Genomic DNA, 21507 nt, shown 5'->3' on the forward strand with positions numbered 1-21507 from the left:
CCTATACAAACCCAGCCTCCATGATACATCATATTGTAGTTCCCTATACAAACCCAGCCTCCATGATACATCATATTGTAGTTCCCTATACAAACCCAGCCTCCATGATACATCATATTGTAGTTCACTATACAAACCCAGCCTCCATGATACATCATATTGTAGTTCCCTATACAAACCCAGCCTCCATGATACATCATATTGTAGTTCATTATACAAACCCAGCCTCCATGATACATCATATTGTAGTTCTCTATACAAACCCAGCCTCCATGATACATCATATTGTAGTTCCTTATACAAACCCAGCCTCCATGATACATCATATTGTAGTTCCCTATACAAACCCAGCCTCCATGATACATCATATTGTAGTTCCCTATACAAACCCAGCCTCCATGATACATCATATTGTAGTTCACTATACAAACCCAGCCTCCATGATACATCATATTGTAGTTCACTATACAAACCTAGCCTCCATGATACATCATATTGTAGTTCACTATACAAACCCAGCCTCCATGATACATCATATTGTAGTTCACTATACAAACCTAGCCTCCATGATACATCATATTGTAGTTCACTATACAAACCCAGCCTCCATGATACATCATATTGTAGTTCACTATACAAACCCAGCCTCCATGATACATCATATTGTAGTTCCCTATACAAACCCAGCCTCCATGATACATCATATTGTAGTTCACTATACAAACCTAGCCTCCATGATACATCATATTGTAGTTCATTATACAAACCTAGCCTCCATGATACATCATATTGTAGGTCATTATACAAACCTAGCCTCCATGATACATCATATTGTAGTTCATTATACAAACCTAGCCTCCATGATACATCATATTGTAGGTCATTATACAAACCCAGCCTCCATGATACATCATATTGTAGTTCACTATACAAACCCAGCCTCCATGATACATCATATTGTAGTTCACTATACAAACCCAGCCTCCATGATACATCATATTGTAGTTCACTATACAAACCCAGCCTCCATGATACATCATATTGTAGTTCACTATACAAACCCAGCCTCCATGATACATCATATTGTAGTTCACTATACAAACCCAGCCTCCATGATACATCATATTGTAGTTCACTATACAAACCCAGCCTCCATGATACATCATATTGTAGTTCACTATACAAACCTAGCCTCCATGATACATCATATTGTAGCGTTTCATTAAACCAAGGAGATACCGATTACTGGGATACAAATCCTGTAAATACCACATTTTCATTTTTTACATTCAATGCAGACACACTCCTACAGTTCAGATGATTATCACATTTTCATTTTGAAGTGAGTAATCCACGGAGAAAAACACCCCACAGAATGTCTTTAAATGGACATTGATATGCTGTAACAAACAGGGAAGAGAGATTGACTTGAGTGAATGGAGTATATATGCACACACATACAGGTCTGACATGCCTGCCAGATGACTTTGTAAGGGTCACAGACTCTGAACACACACACACACGCAGTCAGAAATACTTGACAAAGCTAGTTGAAGCCCGACTGACATCCACCTTGAGTCTAAACACTTCACAATGGATACCCAGTCAAGCATGAAACAACTCCCTCACCGTCACCAGCCAATGTCCCGGAGCACAAATGTCAGGTGAATGTCTCTGTAATGGCCAGACCTGGATTCAAATACTATTCAACACGTTTGATTGTTTGCTTTAGCCTGCCTGGAGTGACCAGTGAATGGGGTTTACACTTTTGCAACTATTCAATGGATTCCATTAAGCCAGACAAGCTCAATCAAGCCCAGCTAAAGTATTTGAAATGATTTAAAATACTATTTGAACCCAGGTCTGGTGACGGGCATTTCAGACTGTGCAGACCAGTTCTCAGATCACATAAACCGTTAGTGACACCATAGAAAGAAGAAGGTACTCTAAACCTTATTAAAAAGGAAAACCCACTTTGGTGATGTTTTATAAGAAAATATCAAAGGATTTAAAAAATATGTTTTTAGGTCCATTTAATAAATAAAAGCAGCTACTATCATCAAACCACATTCTTATCAGAAAGATCAGATGGGTGTAACAACAACAACAACAAATATGATAATAATCATTAAATCACTAAGTACTTGATACCCAAACACTTTGACCTAACACTTGTCTACCTGTTAGTCCCAGGGGAGTGCTCTCTCCTCTGTGTGTGTTATATACACGGCACGTCAGAGTCAAATCAAATGTATTTATATAGCCCTTCGTACATCAGCTGATATCTCAAAGTGCTGTACAGAAACCCAGCCTAAAACCCCAAACAGCAAGCAATGCAGGTGTAGAAGCACGGTGGCTAGGAAAAACTCCCTAGAAAGGCCCTAGAGAGGAACCAGGCTATGTCGTCAAGAAACATTTGGATACGAGTCTTGTGGTATAGCCCACTTATACATTTAGAAAAAGGAACAACACCTACATTGGGCTGTACTAATGGTATGCATGTTGTGTTGTGGTCAGGGGTAGTGTTGTGTTGAGGTCAGGGGTAGTGTTGGGTTGAGGTCAGGGGTAGTGTTGTGTTGAGGTCAGGGGTAGTGTTGTGTTGAGGTCAGGGGTAGTGTTGTGTTGAGGTCAGGGGTAGTGTTGTGCTGAGGTCAGGGGTAGTGTTGTGTTGAGGTCAGGGGTAGTGTTGTGTTGTAGTGTTGTGTTGAGGTCAGGGGTAGTGTTGTGTTGAGGTCAGGGGTAGTGTTGTGTTGTGGTTAGGGGTAGTGTTGTGTTGAGGTCAGGGGTAGTGTTGTGTTGTGGTCAGGGGTAGTGTTGTGTTGTGGTCAGGGGTAGTGTTGTGTTGTGGTCAGGGTAGTGTTGTGTTGTGGTCAGGGGTAGTGTTGTGTTGAGGTCAGGGGTAGTATTGTGTTGAGGTCAGGGGTAGTGTTGTGTTGAGGTCGGGGTAGTGTTGGGTTGAGGTCAGGGGTAGTGTTGTGTTGAGGACAGGGGTAGTGTTGTGTTGAGGTCAGGGGTAGTGTTGTGTTGAGGTCAGGGGTAGTGTTGTGCTGAGGTCAGGGGTAGTGTTGTGTTGAGGTCAGGGGTAGTGTTGTGTTGTAGTGTTGTGTTGAGGTCAAGGGTAGTATTGTGTTGAGGTCAGGGGTAGTGTTGTGTTGAGGTCAGGGGTAGTGTTGTGTTGAGGTCAGGGGTAGTGTTGTGTTGAAGTCTGGGGTAGTGTTGTGTTGAGGTCAGGGGTAGTGTTGTGTTGAGGTCAGGGGTAGTGTTGTGTTGAGGTCAGGGGTAGTGTTGTGCTGAGGTCAGGGGTAGTGTTGTGTTGAGGTCAGGGGTAGTGTTGTGTTGTAGTGTTGTGTTGAGGTCAGGGGTAGTGTTGTGTTGAGGTCAGGGGTAGTGTTGTGTTGTGGTCAGGGGTAGTGTTGTGTTGAGGTCAGGGGTAGTGTTGTGTTGTGGTCAGGGGTAGTGTTGTGTTGTGGTCAGGGGTAGTGTTGTGTTGTGGTCAGGGGTAGTGTTGTGTTGAGGTCAGGGGTAGTGTTGTGTTGAGGTCAGGGGTAGTGTTGTGTTGTGGTCAGGGTAGTGTTGTGTTGAGGTCAGGGGTAGTGTTGTGTTGAGGTCAGGGGTAGTGTTGTGTTGTGGTCAGGGGTAGTGTTGTGTTGTGGTCAGGGGTAGTGTTGTGTTGTGGTCAGGGGTAGTGTTGTGTTGTGGTCAGGGGTAGTGTTGTGTTGAGGTCAGGGGTAGTGTTGTGTTGTGGTCAGGGGTAGTGTTGTGTTGTGGTCAGGGGTAGTGTTGTGTTGTGGTCAGGGGTAGTGTTGTGTTGAGGTCAGGGGTAGTGTTGTGTTGTGGTCAGGGGTAGTGTTGTGTTGAGGTCAGGGGTAGTGTTGTGTTGAGGTCAGGGGTAGTGTTGTGTTGTGGTCAGGGGTAGTGTTGTGTTGAGGTCAGGGGTAGTGTTGTGTTGTGGTCAGGGGTAGTGTTGTGTTGTGGTCAGGGGTAGTGTTGTGTTGTGGTCAGGGGTAGTGTTGTGTTGAGGTCAGGGGTAGTGTTGTGTTGAGGTCAGGGGTAGTGTTGTGTTGTGGTCAGGGGTAGTGTTGTGTTGAGGTCAGGGGTAGTGTTGTGTTGAGGTCAGGGGTAGTGTTGTGTTGTGGTCAGGGGTAGTGTTGTGTTGTGGTCAGGGGTAGTGTTGTGTTGTGGTCAGGGGTAGTGTTGTGTTGTGGTCAGGGGTAGTGTTGTGTTGAGGTCAGGGGTAGTGTTGTGTTGTGGTCAGGGGTAGTGTTGTGTTGTGGTCAGGGGTAGTGTTGTGTTGTGGTCAGGGGTAGTGTTGTGTTGTGGTCAGGGGTAGTGTTGTGTTGAGGTCAGAGGTAGTGTTGTGTTGTGGTCAGGGGTAGTGTTGTGTTGAGGTCAGGGGTAGTGTTGTGTTGAGGTCAGGGGTAGTGTTGTGTTGTGGTCAGGGGTAGTGTTGTGTTGAGGTCAGGGGTAGTGTTGTGTTGTGATCAGGGGTAGTGTTGTGTTGTGGTCAGGGGTAGTGTTGTGTTGTGGTCAGGGGTAGTGTTGTGTTGTGGTCAGGGGTAGTGTTGTGTTGAGGTCAGGGGTAGTGTTGTGTTTGTTAGTGTTAATGTCAGTGGAGGCTGCTGAGGGGAGAACGGCTCATAATAATGTCTGGAATGGAGCTAATGGAATGGCATCAAAGACCTGGAGACCATGTGTTTAATGTACATGATACCATTCCACTGACTCCGCTCCAGTTATTACCACGAGCCTGTCCTCCCCAATTCAGGTGTCACCAACCTCCTGTGGTGTACATTAATTCACTGTGATGGAATTAAAGATTTCTGCCAATGACCTCTTAGCAACAGATAAAGCATTGGGAACAGTACAATGTATGTGATTTTCCTTGTTCTAAAAGTTGGAGTTGGCTAGATAGGGAAAGATGTGTGGTATGTAAGAAGAGTTGTTAAGCTGGAGTGTGAAATATGTGTTGTGGGAAAAGCCTGTGAATAAGAACTGGATAAAGTTGTTGTCTTTGAACATTAACAAAATAAAATGTTTCAACAAGTCCAAGGATTTAAAGAGGAAGGTGTCTATATAGTGAGTTCACTAATTGGAATGAGAAATGATTATGGTATGTAACTAAAACCTACAAGGAGAAGGAGAATGAACGGAGCTTTTGGAAATGAAAAATGTATGTATGTAGAGTTAAAGGAATAATGGAGGGATGATTGAGGGATGAATGATGGCCTGGAGGAATGGGGGATGAAAGGATGGAGGAGGAATTGAGGGATGGAGAGATGAAGGAGGGATGGAGGAGGAATGAGGAATAGAGGTGTGGCAGAGAGAGAGTAGAAATGGTGGGGTGGACCGATTGAGCAGGGATGGTAGGATGGAGAGATTAACGGAGGGATGGAGGAGGAATGAGGAATAGAGGTGTGGCAGAGAGAGAGTAGAAATGGTGGGGTGGAGGGATTGAGCAGGGGTGGTGGGATGGAGAGATGAAGGAGGGATGGAGAGATGAAGGAGGGATGGAGAAGGAATGGTGGGATGGAGAGATGAAGGAGGAATAGGGGGTAGAGGGATGGGGGATTTTATTTTTATTTATTTCACCTTTATTTAACCAGGTAGGCCAGTTGAGAACACCTTTATTTAACCAGGTAGGCCAGTTGAGAACACCTTTATTTAACCAGGTAGGCCAGTTGAGAACACCTTTATTTAACCAGGTAGGCCAGTTGAGAACAAGTTCTCATTTACAACTGCGACCTGACCAAGATCAAGTAAAGCTGTGCAACAAAAACAACAACACAGAGTTACACATAAACAAACGTACAGTCAATAACACAATAGAACAATCTGGAGGGATGAAGAAGGAATGAGGGATGAAGCAGGGATGGGGATGTGTGTCCTTTGCATGCAGTGCGATGTTGTCATATGATGACCCGTTTGTTTCTCTGAATTGGAATGGGTTGTTCAAACCGCACGTGACATACACTTTATTCGGTCCTCCAACTGCACCGGAGACGCGACATTTAATAATCTTGAACAACTTGGCTACCTTATACCTGGGCTACCCCGGGAATAGGGAGCGTTCTCTCTTCCTATATGGTGACAGAAGACGAGCAGTGAGCACCTCTCACAGCCTCACAGGCACAGCCTCCTACTGGCAGACTTTCAATAGAAAGAGCTCAGCGCTTGAGCTCAGGAGAGGATAGCGCGCGTTCTAACCAGCACAAAGATGTCCCTGGATGACTCTCACAACAATAAGTAATTGACAGACAGACAGATCTATCTGGATTGGGGCTTTAACTCCATGGTCAATGCGGGACCGGGACTGATGCCAGCCCATCAGCGGTGGTCGGGTCGGTCTTAATCCTTACACTCCCTAGCCTATCTCTCCAAAATGTGTCAGTGCGATTCGGTACCGAAAGCCAGCAGAACGCCGGGCTCTGTCGCGGAAGCCGGGAAGCTGTTCCTGAAACACACCACTTTCCACGGCCTGAGACATGTATTTCTGAGTGGCTCCTACCCCCGAAGGCTCGCCTGGCTGTTGGCTTTCCTCACAGCTCTCGCGCTCCTCTTCACCTGGTCCTCAAACCGGGTCCGGTACCTGCTTTCCTCTCCGGTGCACACCAAGGCGCATATGGTGTACGCCAAACGTCTTGTTTTCCCCGCTGTGACCATCTGTAACCAGAACCTCCTCTTACCACGTCGCATGAAGAAACCGGACATATTCAGCGCGGGAAGGTGGTTAGGACTTCTAGGGAGGAACTGGCAAGTGTCCCCCAGCGCCAGGGACGCGCTCACACCCGGGACCGACCATGACATCAGCAGCAGCAACGAGCCGCCCTGGTCTCCGCTCTCTCGGATCCTGGACTTCAACCACTTTTTGCCGCCTCCCCTGGAGTCTCAGCCGTCCATGCAGCAGCTCCTGGACCGCCTCGGCCACCAGATGGAGGAGATGCTGCTTTACTGCCGCTTCCAGGGAGAGCTATGCGGGCCTCGCAACTTCAGCACCGTGAGTCTATGGACAGCAACACGAAGTTAGGTTTAGAGCATGCAATGACTGTAGATATTGTTGATAAGCTTCTGCAACATGTTGTAGCCTATTGGTATTTAGGAGATAGTAATAATGTTGTTTGGACTAATTATGTCATCAGGCCTATTGTTATGTTTTGAAGTGCTCTGGGCTTGGAATAGATTTGGAGTTGTAATTATCAAGCCAACAAGAGTGGATTTCTATTCCTACTTTAGTCCGTGCTATTTAACAGACCAGTATTCTACCTCGTGCTCTGTCTATATAGTCAGTGGGTATACTGTCATACAATCTATTATGAAGATTTCACGTATAGAAAACTAGCCAGTTGTGTAGCTGTCTTTGGATGATGGTTATAGATATATACAGGCTTAAGATAACCCTATACACAGACAACACAGACAGACAGACAGAGACAGACAGACAGACAGACAGACAGACAGACAGACAGACAGACAGACAGACAGACAGACAGACAGACAGACAGACAGACAGACAGACAGACAGACAGACAGACAGACAGACAGACAGACAGACAGACAGACAGACAGACAGACAGACAGAGACACAGACTGGCAGTTCAGTATGAGATACCGGTAATTGGTTCTATCTACGATCTATCCTAATATGTTCTGTTGCACTGTGCTGTATGTGAAGGGTCTCTCTCTCACACACACACACACACACACACACACACACACACACACACTACAGGTCAACAAAGTGATATCCAGAGCGTATATTAAGTTTACCTTTTTCATTCAGATTGCCTCATTTAAAGAACAATTTTCACATCTACAGGTATAAACTCTTCATTTGAGCCAGTTTGCTACAGCAGGAAAATAATCCTGCAGCAACAGGACATGTTAATTATTATGTGGATTATATTTAATGGGCACTTATTTATTTTATTATTTTTTATGCCCTTTTTTTAAGTATTGTCTCATCGCTTAAACTCCCCAACGGGCTCGGGAGAGGCAAAAGTGGAGTCATGCGTCCCCCTGAAAACATGACCCGCCTAACCATACTCCTTAAAAGCTCTTAAGGATCAGCATCTTGTTTTCAATTTTCTCCTAAAATACCCAAATCTAACTGCCTGTTACTCAGGCCTTGAAGCAAGGATATGCATAGTCTTGGTACCATTTGAAAGGAAACACTTTGAAGGAATGTAGGAGAATAGATCTGGTAAAAGATAATACAAAGAAAAGAAAAAAACTGTTCTTTTGTATTGTTTTGTAGCATCATCTTTGAAATGCAAGAGAAAGGCCATAATGTATTATTCCAGTGCAGCTGCAATTTAGATTTTGGCCACTAGATGGAAACAGTGTGCGTGTAAAGTTTTAGACTGATCCAATCAACCATTGCATTCCTGTTCAAAATGTTGTATTAAGACTGCCCAAATGCGCCTAATTTGTTTCATAATAACTTTTCATGTTCAAAACTGTGCACTCTCCTCAAACAATATCATGGCATTTCACTGTAATAGCTACTGTAAATTAGACAGTGGTTAGATTAACAAGAATTTAAGATTTCTGCCAATATCAGATATGTCTACGTCACAGGAAATTTTCTTGTTACATACAACTTTATGCTAATAGCATTAGCCTATGTTAGCTCAACCGTCCCGTGGAAGGGACAGCGATCCCGAAGAAGTTTTAACACCCGCCAGTTTAACCCGGAAGCCAGCCGCACCAATGTATCAGAGGACACACCATTCAACTGGCAACAGAGGTCAGCCCGCAGGCCCACCAGAAGGAGTCGCTAGAGCGCAATGAGCCAAGTAAAGGCCCACCGGGCCAAACCCTCCCTTAACCCGGACGATGCTGGGCCAATTGTGCACTGTCCTATGGGACTCCCGGCCACTGCCGGTTGTGGCACAGCCTGCAATGAACACGTGTCTGTAGTAACGCCTATAGCACTTTTGTAGGGGTTTATACATTTTGTGTAAGGAAAATTGTCCGAAATTTCAATGTAGAAATTACAATCTTCGGAAGCCTTTTTAAACCTCAAACACACTACAAGTTTTAAATGTCCTGCATTGCAGCAAAGTTCTCCAGTAACTGAGCATCTGAGCACGAAGATGATCTGGGATCAGCCTACCTTTGTGGCTCTGCTGATCTGAGTACAACAGATCTGGGATCAGCCTACCTTTGGGGCTCTGTTGATCTGAGTACAACAGATCTGGGATCAGCCTACCCTTGTGGCTCTGCTGATCTGAGTACAACAGATCTGGGATCAGCTCTGCTGATCTGAGTACAACAGATCTGGGATCAGCCTACCCTTTGACTCTTAGATCAGCAGAGCCACAATGAAGAGAAAATTGTCCTCGCTCCCGGCTCTCTCTGGCTGACAAGTCAACTTTAGCGAACAGCTTGACAGAGCGGTTTCCTTTGATTGGAGCACATTGTTTTGTGTAGAATAGCCTTGGGCTCGCCATACACTTTGGAACTCGTTGAAGTATTAATTAGAGAGAGACAGAGAGAGACAGAGACAGAGAGAAACCCACTAATTATCAAAATCCAGAAAAGAGACGTTAAATTCTACAACCACCTAAAAGGATGTGATTCCCAAACCGTCCATAACAAAGCCATCACCTACAGAGAGCTGAACCTGAAGAAGAGTCCCCTAAGCAAGCTGGTCCTGGGGCTCTGTTCACAAACACAGACAGACCCCACAGAGCCCCAGGACAGCAGCACAATTAGACCCAAATCATGAGGAAACAAAAAGAGACTTGACACATTGGAAAGAATTAACAAAAAAACAGAGGAAACTAGAATGCTATTTGGCCCTAAACATGACTGATCCAAACTTAAGGAAAGCTTAGACTATGTACAGACTCAGTGAGCATAGCCTTGCTATTGAGAAAGGCCGCCGTAGGCAGACCTGGCTCTCAAGAGAAGACAGGCTATGTGCTCACTGCCCACAAAATGAGGTGGAAACTGAGCTGCACTTCCTAACCTCCTGCCAAATGTATGACCATATTAGAGAGACATATTTCCCTCAGATTACATAGATCAACAAAGAATTTGAAAACAAACCCAATTTTGATAAACTCCCATATCTACTGGGTGACATACCACAGTGTGCCATCAGAGCAGCAAGATTTGTGACCTGTTGCCACGAGAAAAGGGCAACCAGTGACGAACAAACACCATTGTAAATACAACCCATATTTATGTTGATTTATTTTCCCTTTTGTATTTTAAACATTTGCACATCATTACAACACTGTATATATATATAATATTACATCATTACAACACTGTATATAGACATAATATTACATCATTACAACACTGTATATAGACATAATATCACATCATTACAACACTGTATATATATATATAATATTACATCATTACAACACTGTATATATATATAATATTACATCATTACAACACTGTATATATATATAATATCACATCATTACAACACTGTATATATATATAATATCACATCATTACAACACTGTATATATATATAATATTACATCATTACAACACTGTATATATATATAATATTACATCATTACAACACTGTATATATATATAATATCACATCATTACAACACTATATATATATATAATATTACATCATTACAACACTGTATATATATATAATATTACATCATTACAACACTATATATATATATATAATATCACATCATTACAACACTGTATATATATATATATAATATCACATCATTACAACACGGTATATATATATAATATTACATCATTACAACACTATATATATATAATATTACATCATTACAACACTGTATATATATATATATATCACATCATTACAACACTGTATATATATATAATATCACATCATTACAACACTGTATATATATATAATATCACATCATTACAACACTGTATATATATATAATATTACATCATTACAACACTGTATATATATATATATAATATCACATCATTACAACACTGTATATATATATAATATCACATCATTACAACACTGTATATATATATAATATCACATCATTACAACACTGTATATATATATAATATTACATCATTACAACACTATATATATATAATATTACATCATTACAACACTGTATATATATATAATATCACATCATTACAACACTGTATATATATATATATAATATCACATCATTACAACACTGTATATATATATATATAATATCACATCATTACAACACTATATATATATAATATTACATCATTACAACACTGTATATAGACATAATATCACATCATTACAACACTGTATATATATATAATATTACATCATTACAACACTGTATATATATATAATATCACATCATTACAACACTATATATATATATAATATCACATCATTACAACACTATATATATATAATATCACATCATTACAACACTGTATATATATATAATATCACATCATTACAACACTGTGTATATATAACACATCATTACAACACTATATATATATATAATATTACATCATTACAACACTGTATATATATATAATATCACATCATTACAACACTGTATATATATATAATATGACATCATTATGTATATATATATATAATATCACATCATTACAACACTGTATATATATATAATATCACATCATTACAACACTATATATATATAATATTACATCATTACAACACTATATATATATATAATATTACATCATTACAACACTGTATATATATATAATATCACATCATTACAACACTGTATATATATATAATATCACATCATTACAACACTGTATATATATATAATATCACATCATTACAACACTGTATATATATATAATATCACATCATTACAACACTGTATATATATATATATCACATCATTACAACACTATATATACATATAATATCATCATTACAACACTGTATATATATAAATAATATCACATCATTACAACACTGTATATATATATATAATATCACATCATTACAACACTGTATATATATATAATATTACATCATTACAACACTGTATATATATATATAATATCACATCATTACAACACTGTATATATATATATAATATCACATCATTACAACACTGTATATATATATAATATCACATCATTACAACACTGTATATATATATTACATCATTACAACACTGTATATATACATATAATATCACATCATTACAACACTGTATATATATATATAATATCACATCATTACAACACTGTATATATATATATAATATCACATCATTACAACACTGTATATATATATAATATTACATCATTACAACACTGTATATATATATAATATCACATCATTACAACACTATATACATCATTACAACACTGTATATATATATATAATATCACATCATTACAACACTGTATATATATATAATATTACATCATTACAACACTGTATATATATATAATATCACATATTACAACACTCATATATATATAATATTACATCATTACAACACTATATATATATAATATTACATCATTACAACACTGTATATATATATATAATATCACATCATTACAACACTGTATATAGACATAATATCACATCATTACAACACTGTATATATATATATAATATCACATCATTACAACACTGTATATATATATAATATTACATCATTACAACACTGTATATAGACATAATATCACATCATTACAACACTGTATATATATATAATATTACATCATTACAACACTGTATATATATATAATATCACATCATTACAACACTATATATATATAATATCACATCATTACAACACTATATATATATAATATCACATCATTACAACACTGTATATATATATAATATCACATCATTACAACACTGTGTATATATATAATATCACATCATTACAACACTATATATATATATAATATTACATCATTACAACACTGTATATATATATATAATATCACATCATTACAACACTGTATATATATATAATATGACATCATTACAACACTGTATATATATATATAATATCACATCATTACAACACTGTATATATATATAATATTACATCATTACAACACTATATATATATATAATATCACATCATTACAACACTGTATATATATATAATATTACATCATTACAACACTGTATATATATAATATTACATCATTACAACACTGTATATATATATATAATATTACATCATTACAACACTGTATATATATATAATATCACATCATTACAACACTGTATATATATATAATATGACATTTGAAATGTCTTTATTATTTTGGAACTTGTGTGAATGTAATGTTTACTGTTAAATTTGATTGTTTATTTCACTTTTGTTTATTTTCTACTTTTCTACTTTATTTTCTACAACATATGTCTCCCATGTCAATAAAGCCACTTGAATTGAATTGAATTGAGAGAGAGAGAGAGAATGTGTCAAATGGTGTGTCTATATAAGTCATTCTGTACAAGGCTGTGTTCGCTTTCTCTGGTAAGAATACAAATATTCACATTGTCTAGTCTGATTCACGTTAATCTTGAAATAAGTTTGGTATCTCTCAGTCTCTGACTCGCTTTTCACTGTAGTCTAGTTGAACATAAAACATGGTAGGCTAGTTGAACATAAAACATGGTAGGCTAGTTGAACATAAAACATGGTAGGGTAGTTGGACATAAAACATGGTAGGGTAGTTGGACATAAAACATGGTAGTCTAGTTGGACATAAAACATGGTAGGCTAGTTGAACATAAAACATGGTAGTCTAGTTGGACATAAAACATGGTAGTCTAGTTGAACATAAAACATGGTAGTCTAGTTAAACATAAAACATGGTAGTCTAGTTGAACATAAAACATGGTAGGCTAGTTGCACATGTAACATTGAATAGAATACCCGTAGAATAGAAAATGGCAAGGAAGGATATAATATGGCAGGTCAATTTTAGTGTTACAAAGTATTGTTATGTAGAGTTAACAGCATTTCGATGGTTTTATACGGTATGTCCCACAGAACGTCTGGAAAGCAACAGGTTTGTTGTAGCCTGTGTGAAAGAAATACAATTGAAAATAGTCATTGTCGTCGGTGTATCTGTTCTGGAGAACCCAAACCACTTGATGTACTTTACTGAAAGACATGATGATGCTCTCTCTGTGTCTCTCTGTGTCTCTCTCTCAGTGTCTCTCTCTCTATGTGTCTCTCTCTCAGTGTCTCTCTCTGTGTCTCTCTCTCTGTATCTCTCTCTCTCAGTGTCTCTCTGTGTCTCTCTCTCTGTGTCTCTCTGTCAGTGTCTCTCTCAGGGGTCTCTCTCTGTGTCTTTCAGTGTCTCTCTCTGTGTCTCTCTCTCAGTGTCTCTCTCTCTCTCTCTCTCTGTGTGTCTCTCTCTCTGTGTCTCTCTCTCTGTCTCTCTCTCAGTGTCTCTCTGTGTCTCTCTCTCTGTGTCTCTCTCAGTGTCTCTCTCAGTGTCTCTCTCTGTGTCTCTCTCTCTGTCTCTCTCTCTCAGTGTCTCTCTGTGTCTCTCTCTCTGTGTCTCTCTCAGTGTCTCTCTGTGTCTCTCTCAGTGTCTCTCTCTCAGGGGTCTCTCTCTCTGTGTCTCTCTCTCTCTGTGTCTCTCTCTCCGTGTCTCTCTCTGTGTCTTTCAGTGTCTCTCTCTCAGTGTCTCTCTCTCAGTGTCTCTCTCTCTCTGTGTCTCTCTCTGTGTCGCTCTCTTCGTGTCTCTCTCCGTGTCTCTCTTCGTGTCTCTCTCTGTGGCTCTCTCTGTGTCTCTCAGTGACTCTCTCTCTCTCTCTCTCTGTCTCTCTCTCTGTGTCTCTCTCTCTGTGTCGCTCTCTCTGTGTCTCTCTCCGTGTCAATTCAATTCAAGGGGCTTTATTGGTATGGGAAACATGTGTTAACATTGCCAAAGCAAGTGAGGTAGATAATATACTAAAGTGAAATAAACAATAAAAATGAACAGTAAACATGACACATACAGAAGTTTCAAAACAAAGACATTACAAATGGCATATTATATATATATATATATACCATGTTGTAACAATGTACAAATGGTTAAAGTACACAAGGGAAAATAAATAAGCATAAATATGGGTTGTATTTACAATGGTGTTTGTTCTTCACTGGTTGCCCTTTTCTTGTGGCAACAGGTCACAAATCTTGCTGCTCTGATGGCACACTGTGGAATTTCACCCAGTATATATGGGAGTTTATCAAAATTGGATTTGTGTGTCTCTCTCTCCATGTCTCTCTCTGTGTCTCTCAGTGTCTCTCTCTCGCTCTGTGTCTCTCTCTCAGTGTCTCTCTCAGTGTCTCTCTCTGTGTTTCTCTCTCAGTGTCTCTCTCTGTGTCTCTCTCTGTGTCTCTGTGTCTCTTTCTCAGTGTTTCTCTCTTTGTGTCTCTCTCTGTGTCTCTGTGTCTCTCTCTCAGTGTCTCTCTCTGTATCTCTCTCTCTGTGTCTCTCTCTCAGTGTGTCTCTCTCTCAGTCCCAAACTGCACACTATTCCCAGCCTACGTAGTTCACCATTTTTGACCAGAGCCCAGGCATTATATAGAGAATAGCAGAGATGTGGAATCGAGTCACGTGACATGGACTCGAGTACTACTCAAGTCACAAATTGTTCTACTTGAGACTTGACTTGAAAAAAAGAAAAAACACTTGCTACTTGACTTCGACTTGAGCTTCTATGACTTGTGACTCAACTTGGTCTTGAGCTGTATGACTCGAGAGACTCGATTTGTCATCTCAATTTAGGCCCGATCTGTCCTTTATTTTTCGGAGAGGTGCTGGTTCTGTGCTTTCTGTTATGTGTCTTGGCCAATCAGATTCACAGGCCGTCATCAAGCTCCGCGCCGCTCTAGGTTTAATGTAATTCATATGAACAAGTAGAAGGTTGCTGCAGTTTGACACAGTTTTCATTCTCCCTAGGGCTATGCATTTTTCCAGAAGTTCTTTAAAACCATGTGACCTGTTTAGAACATATCTGTAAACCAGTGGCAGGTAGCCTAGTGGTTAAGAGTGTTGGGCCAGTAACCGAAAGGAGACTGGTTTGAATCTCTGAGCTGACTGGGTGAACAATCTGTTAGTGTGTCCTTGAGCAAGGCAACTTAACCCAAATTGCTCTGAATAAGGGTGTCTGAAAAACATTTTTATCTGGTCTCATTGCCTGTATAAAACCCTTTTTACAACTAACGAATCACGGTCAGACCCTTTAGGGTCCTGATTTATACCTGCTTAGGTTACCAGATTAGGAAAAGCTCAGGGCCTCAGGGAAAACAATTTTCCTCATCACTCTGGGACCTGTTGTGCCACCTCTGGATCAGGGCATCATTGGTCCCAGAAATCGATACAGTCGGGTTCAAAGACTATGTGGTAGTGGGGGGGAAAGGATGTAGTTTGTAAAACATGTGGATCCGAAATGACTGATGCATTGCAATTTCAATTACATTTATATAAAACACTTAATCGTTGACTTGAGGACTCAAAACCCCAAATTAGGGACTTGTAATGTGACTCGACCTGAGCTGTGGAACATGGGACTTTACTTGAGACTCGAAGGTTAGGACTTGAGACTTGCTTAGGACTTGCAAAAGTGTGACTTGATCCCATCTCTGGTGACTAGTGTGCCATTTGGGACGTATCCGAGTACTTCAGTGGGCTTGGGTACAATAGAGGAGCCTAGAGAAGCGTCCCAAATCACACCCTATATGATGCACTACGTTTGACCAGAGCCCTATGGGCCCTGGAGCCCTCAATAGGGAATAGGGTGCAATTTGAGTTTCAGACTACCCGTCTTTCAGTGAGCCATTAACGCTGCTGTCCCCAAGGTCGTCACAGCACCCACCGCTTCAACTCACCATCTCTCTGTTACCACAGCAACTCTGTGTATGCTGTGCTTTTACACACGGACACACACACATCCATGCGCACACACACTGTCTTATCATTCTTGTCTTGATGGGTGATGTATATCTACAAGCTGGAGAGTAGGTGGCGATGGGTGGGGACTTTCTAATGTATGAGCTCCTCCTTCACCCTCTCACTCCTTCATACTCTCTCTCTCTCTCTCTCTCTCTCTCTCTCTATCATTCCTTCACTCCTTCACTTTCTCATTCACCCTCTCACTCCTTCATACTCTCTCTCTCTCTCTCTATCATTCCTTCACTCCTTCACTCCTTCACTCTCTCATTCACCCTCTCACTCCTTCACACTCTCTCATTCACCCTCTCACTCCTTCACTCTCTCTCATCCACTCTCACTCCTTCATACTCCTTCTCTCTATCACTCCTTCACTCTCTCTCCTTCACTCTCACTCCTTCACTCTCTCCCTCACTCTCTCCTTCACTCTCTCTCATTCACCCTCTCACTCCATCACTTTCTCTCATTCACCATCTCACTCCTTCACTCTCAGTCCTTCACTCGCTTACTTTTTCATTCTACCGCTCTGTCGTTCTCTCACTCTATTTTCTCTCTGGCTGATCTCTTAATTAAAACTGTCCTATATAATTGCAGCTCTTCCTGATTCCTGACCAACCTCAGACTATTCCACATGAACATTTTAGTGGCAGCAGGATATCTTTCTGTTCCATTTCAGCTGCAGACAGAGCATTAATGGCTGGTGAAAAGATGTCTGGTCTGGCTGATGAAAAGATACGCGTTTCATCTGTCTGGCTGGTTGGGCTATCCATTCAGTGGTGTGATGATGTTTTGGTTTTGAGATCCATTCAGTGATGTGATGATGTTTTGGAGGTAGAAAACACTGTCTCCGTAGTATCAACCCTGTCCATTAATGTTCCATTGGTAGACAGCAGCATCTCCCTATAGAGGACAGAGGCTAGGAGGCTAGCATGTACTAATAGCCATTCAATGGTGTGATTATAAAGGTTGATGCGGAAAACACCGTCGCTATTGTAGTTAGAGACAACTAAAGGCACTGACCTTTTCATGTGGGTGGTGTGGTTTGTCTTTGTGTGTGCTTTGTACAACCACCCTTGACCCGGGTTGAGTAAGTCAATGTTTTCTTAGGGCGCATGCATTCGAAATGGCACCCTACCACCTATATAATGCACTACTTTTAACCAGAGCCCTATGCGGGCTCTTCTCAGTCCCTTCTCACCACCAGGTCTGGAGTCAGTCCTCATCACCAGGTCTGGAGTCAGTCCTCACCACCAGGTCTGGAGTCAGTCCTCACCACCAGGTCTGGAGTCAGTCCCTTCTCACCACCAGATCTGGAGTCAGTCCCTTCTCACCACCAGGTCTAGAGTCAGTCCCTTCTCACCACCAGGTCTGGAGTCAGTCCTCACCGCCAGGTCTGGAGTCAGTCCTCATCACCAGGTCTAGAGTCAGTCCTCATCACCACCAGGTCTAGAGTCAGTCCCTTCTCACCACCAGGTCTAGAGTCAGTCCCTTCTCACCAACAGGTCTGGAGACAGTCCCTTCTCACCACCAGGTCTGGAGTCAGTCCCTTCTCACCACCAGGTCTGGAGTCAGTACCTTCTCACCACCAGGTCTGGAGTCAGTCCCTTCTCACCACCAGGTCTGGAGTCAGTCCTCATCACCAGGTCTGGAGTCAGTCCCTTCTCACCACCAGGTCTGGAGTCAGTCCCTTCTCACCACCTGGTCTGGAGTCAGTCCCTCTGGAGTCAGTCCTCACCACCAGGTCTGGAGTCAGTCCCTCACCACCAGGTCTGGAGTCTCTCACCACCAGGTCTGAGTCAGTACCACCAGGTCTGGAGTCAGTCCTCACCACCAGGTCTGGAGTCAGTCCTTCTTACCACCAGGTCTGGAGTCAGTCCCTTCTCACCACCAGGTCTGGAGTCAGTCCCTTCTCACCACCAGGTCTGGAGTCAGTCCCTTCTCACCACCAGGTCTGGAGTCAGTCCTTCACCAACAGGTCTGGAGTCAGTCCCTTCTTACCACCAGGTCTGGAGTCAGTCCTCACCACCAGGTCTGGAGTCAGTCCCTTCTTACCACCAGGTCTGGAGTCAGTCCTCACCACCAGGTCTGGAGTCAGTCCCTTCTTACCACCAGGTCTGGAGTCAGTCCCTTCTCACCACCAGGTCTGGAGTCAGTCCCTTCTCACTTTACTCTGCCAGCCAGCCCCAGTCACACTTCTGTCTTAAGGTCAAACCTCATATTACTATGGGTGACATATTGCAGGGGGCATTTCATTAAATGTTGATACGTGCGTCTCTTGAGAGGTGTCAGTGCCAATATCTTAGGCCCGCTGTGCAAAGTCTTTTTTTTCTTTGTCACGTGACAGTTCCCGATTTTCAGAAAGGCTGGAAGGCTACAGCAAAATCATTCATTTCTGCCACAAATACTTCCGTTGGAGGTTTGTCAAATAATCTGTTTTACTTCGCCCTTCAAGTAATCAGTCCGTCCTTGAGTATCGTGTATCTTCAGGTCTTCATGTGTCCTTTATTTAAATACAGCTTTTTGAAATCCAACAGGCCCTTGTTGTTGACTCCACCAAGAATCAATACATGCAAAACATGGATATTTATCTCAACCTTGTTATGCCACTATAAGACGCCGTACGTAAGAGACAACATTCTTTACAGATAAATAGTCTTCTACCATTAGCTACTTTGATGCTCTTAGTGTAACGACATTCAGGGGAAGAAGGCGAGGACCAAGGTGCAGCGTGGTACGTGTTCATCTTTTTATTTTGAACTGAACACTGAATAAAAAAAACAACAACATAAACAGTTCTGTCTGGTGCAGACATAAAAACAGAAAGCAACTACCCACAACCTAAGGTGGCAAAACAGGCTACCCAAGTATGATTCCCAATCAGAGACAACGATAGACAGCTGTCCCTGATTGAGAACCATACCCGGCCAAAACATAGAAATACAAAAACCTAGACATACAAAGATAGAATGCCCACCCAAATCACACCCTGACCAAACAAAAATAGAAACATACAAAGCAATCTATGGTCAGGGCATGACACTTTCTGAGAGCCTTAGGATTTAGATTTATTTAACCCTTCTTTTACCAGGTAAGTTGACTGAGATCACATTGTCATTTACAACAATGATCTGGGGAATAGTTTCAGGGACGTGTCCCTAATGGCACCATGTTTCTTATATAGGGTGTGGCCCTCCAGAACACACTCACGGTACTATGTAGGAATAGGGTACAATTCAGGGCGATCACTTAATCAGGTTCCTTGACCGAGTTGGAGGAACATTCGATGTTGGAGCCTGAGCCTGAGCCTTCCTTTTCCATTTCACTGATGTCTTGAATGTGATTTGCACCTCCATTCGTTCACTACCCGTCATGTCTGAGGCAGCCTCCCCACCAGGCTGTGTCGTTTCCACTTTTGCCCTCCCGTTGCGCCACAGTTTGCTTGGCCAACTTGTAACATCGTCCCAGAATCAGCTTAGGACGCTACTACACAGGCAAAACCTTCTCATGAAACTTTGACTTCAATGTGTGTGCTCTTTTACAGTAACTAATAGGCGTTTATGATACCACATTTAGCATGAGTCTCTCTGTGTGTCGGGATCAAAGAGTTTGAACAATAATATTAGCAGAGATGCTGTTGCCACAGTTTGGTATAGTTGTCTACCCCTGTGTTGTTCTTGTTGAGGTTGTTGTTCTTGTAGTTGTTGTTCTTGTTGTTGTAGTTATTCTTGTTGTTGTTGTTGTTCTTGTTGTTGTAGTTATTCTTGTTATTGTTCTTGTTGTTGTAGTTATTCTTGTTGTTGTTCTTGTTGTAGTTGTTGTAGTTATTCTTGTTGTTCTTGTTGTTGTAGTTGTTGTTATAGTTATTGTTGTAGTTGTTCTTGTTGTTGTTCTTGTAGTTGTTGTTGTTATTCTTGTTGTTTTTGTTGTTGTTGTTGTTGTCCTTGTTTTTGTTGTTTTGTTGTGTTGTTGTTGTTCTTGCTGTTCTCTGGTAGATAAAGTTTACTCTCTACACAGAAGCTGGTGTATTAGACCCCAAGGATTCAGTGGGCTGAACAGCCCAACATTTTATTGGGCAAATCCCAAAGGGCATGCAGTGTATTCCTTAGTGCACTACTATAACCTACAACAGTTTATATACAGTATAGTAGTGATGGGGGAACAAAATTGACACAGTTACATAACGCAAAATTATTTTTGGATGATATTTTATAGATATTTGACTCCAACTAAAAACATATAGTTATTATTTTTTGCGACTGTAGGTAGCGTTAGCTAAAGCTAGTCGGCTGTACCTGTGCCAAAACTATGGTATTTTTCATCCTATAGCTTGTTCTCCATCTTCTTTTTAAATAGTGAGCCAACATGTTTTCAAAACTTTTATTTCCATGACTGATCAAATGTCTCTCTCTTGTCTCTCTGCAGCAGACATACCATTTAGCAATATGTTTGGAACATCAAATTGCAATAAAATTCCAGTATCAAATCGCAATACATGGAGTATTGGGCACCTAAGTAACGTGATAATATTTTATCGTGAGGTCCCTGGCAATTTCCAGCCCTACTATATAGGGAATAGGGTACCATGTGTCTCTGGTCAAAAGG

At 40.9% G+C, this 21507-nt stretch overlaps 1 protein-coding gene across 4 annotated transcripts in view; it reads left to right on the forward strand.

Annotated features, from left to right (window-relative positions):
• Window positions 1-21507, forward strand: part of LOC112246308 (acid-sensing ion channel 1) — a 373686-nt gene that overhangs the window by 309344 nt on the left and 42835 nt on the right. Inside the window, exon 1 of one of the 4 annotated variants that reach the window (XM_042324847.1) lies at window positions 6200-6994. The exons of the other annotated variants lie outside the window; for them this stretch is intronic. Within the exon in view, the coding sequence (XP_042180781.1) occupies window positions 6380-6994 (615 nt within the window). The 5' untranslated portion in view covers window positions 6200-6379. Of the gene's footprint in view, window positions 1-6199; window positions 6995-21507 lie in introns of those variants that run through there. 4 annotated transcript variants of the gene reach the window in all.

This window comes from Oncorhynchus tshawytscha, linkage group LG07, assembly GCF_018296145.1.
Source record: "Oncorhynchus tshawytscha isolate Ot180627B linkage group LG07, Otsh_v2.0, whole genome shotgun sequence".
In the NCBI taxonomy this organism is placed as follows: Eukaryota; Metazoa; Chordata; class Actinopteri; order Salmoniformes; family Salmonidae; genus Oncorhynchus; species Oncorhynchus tshawytscha.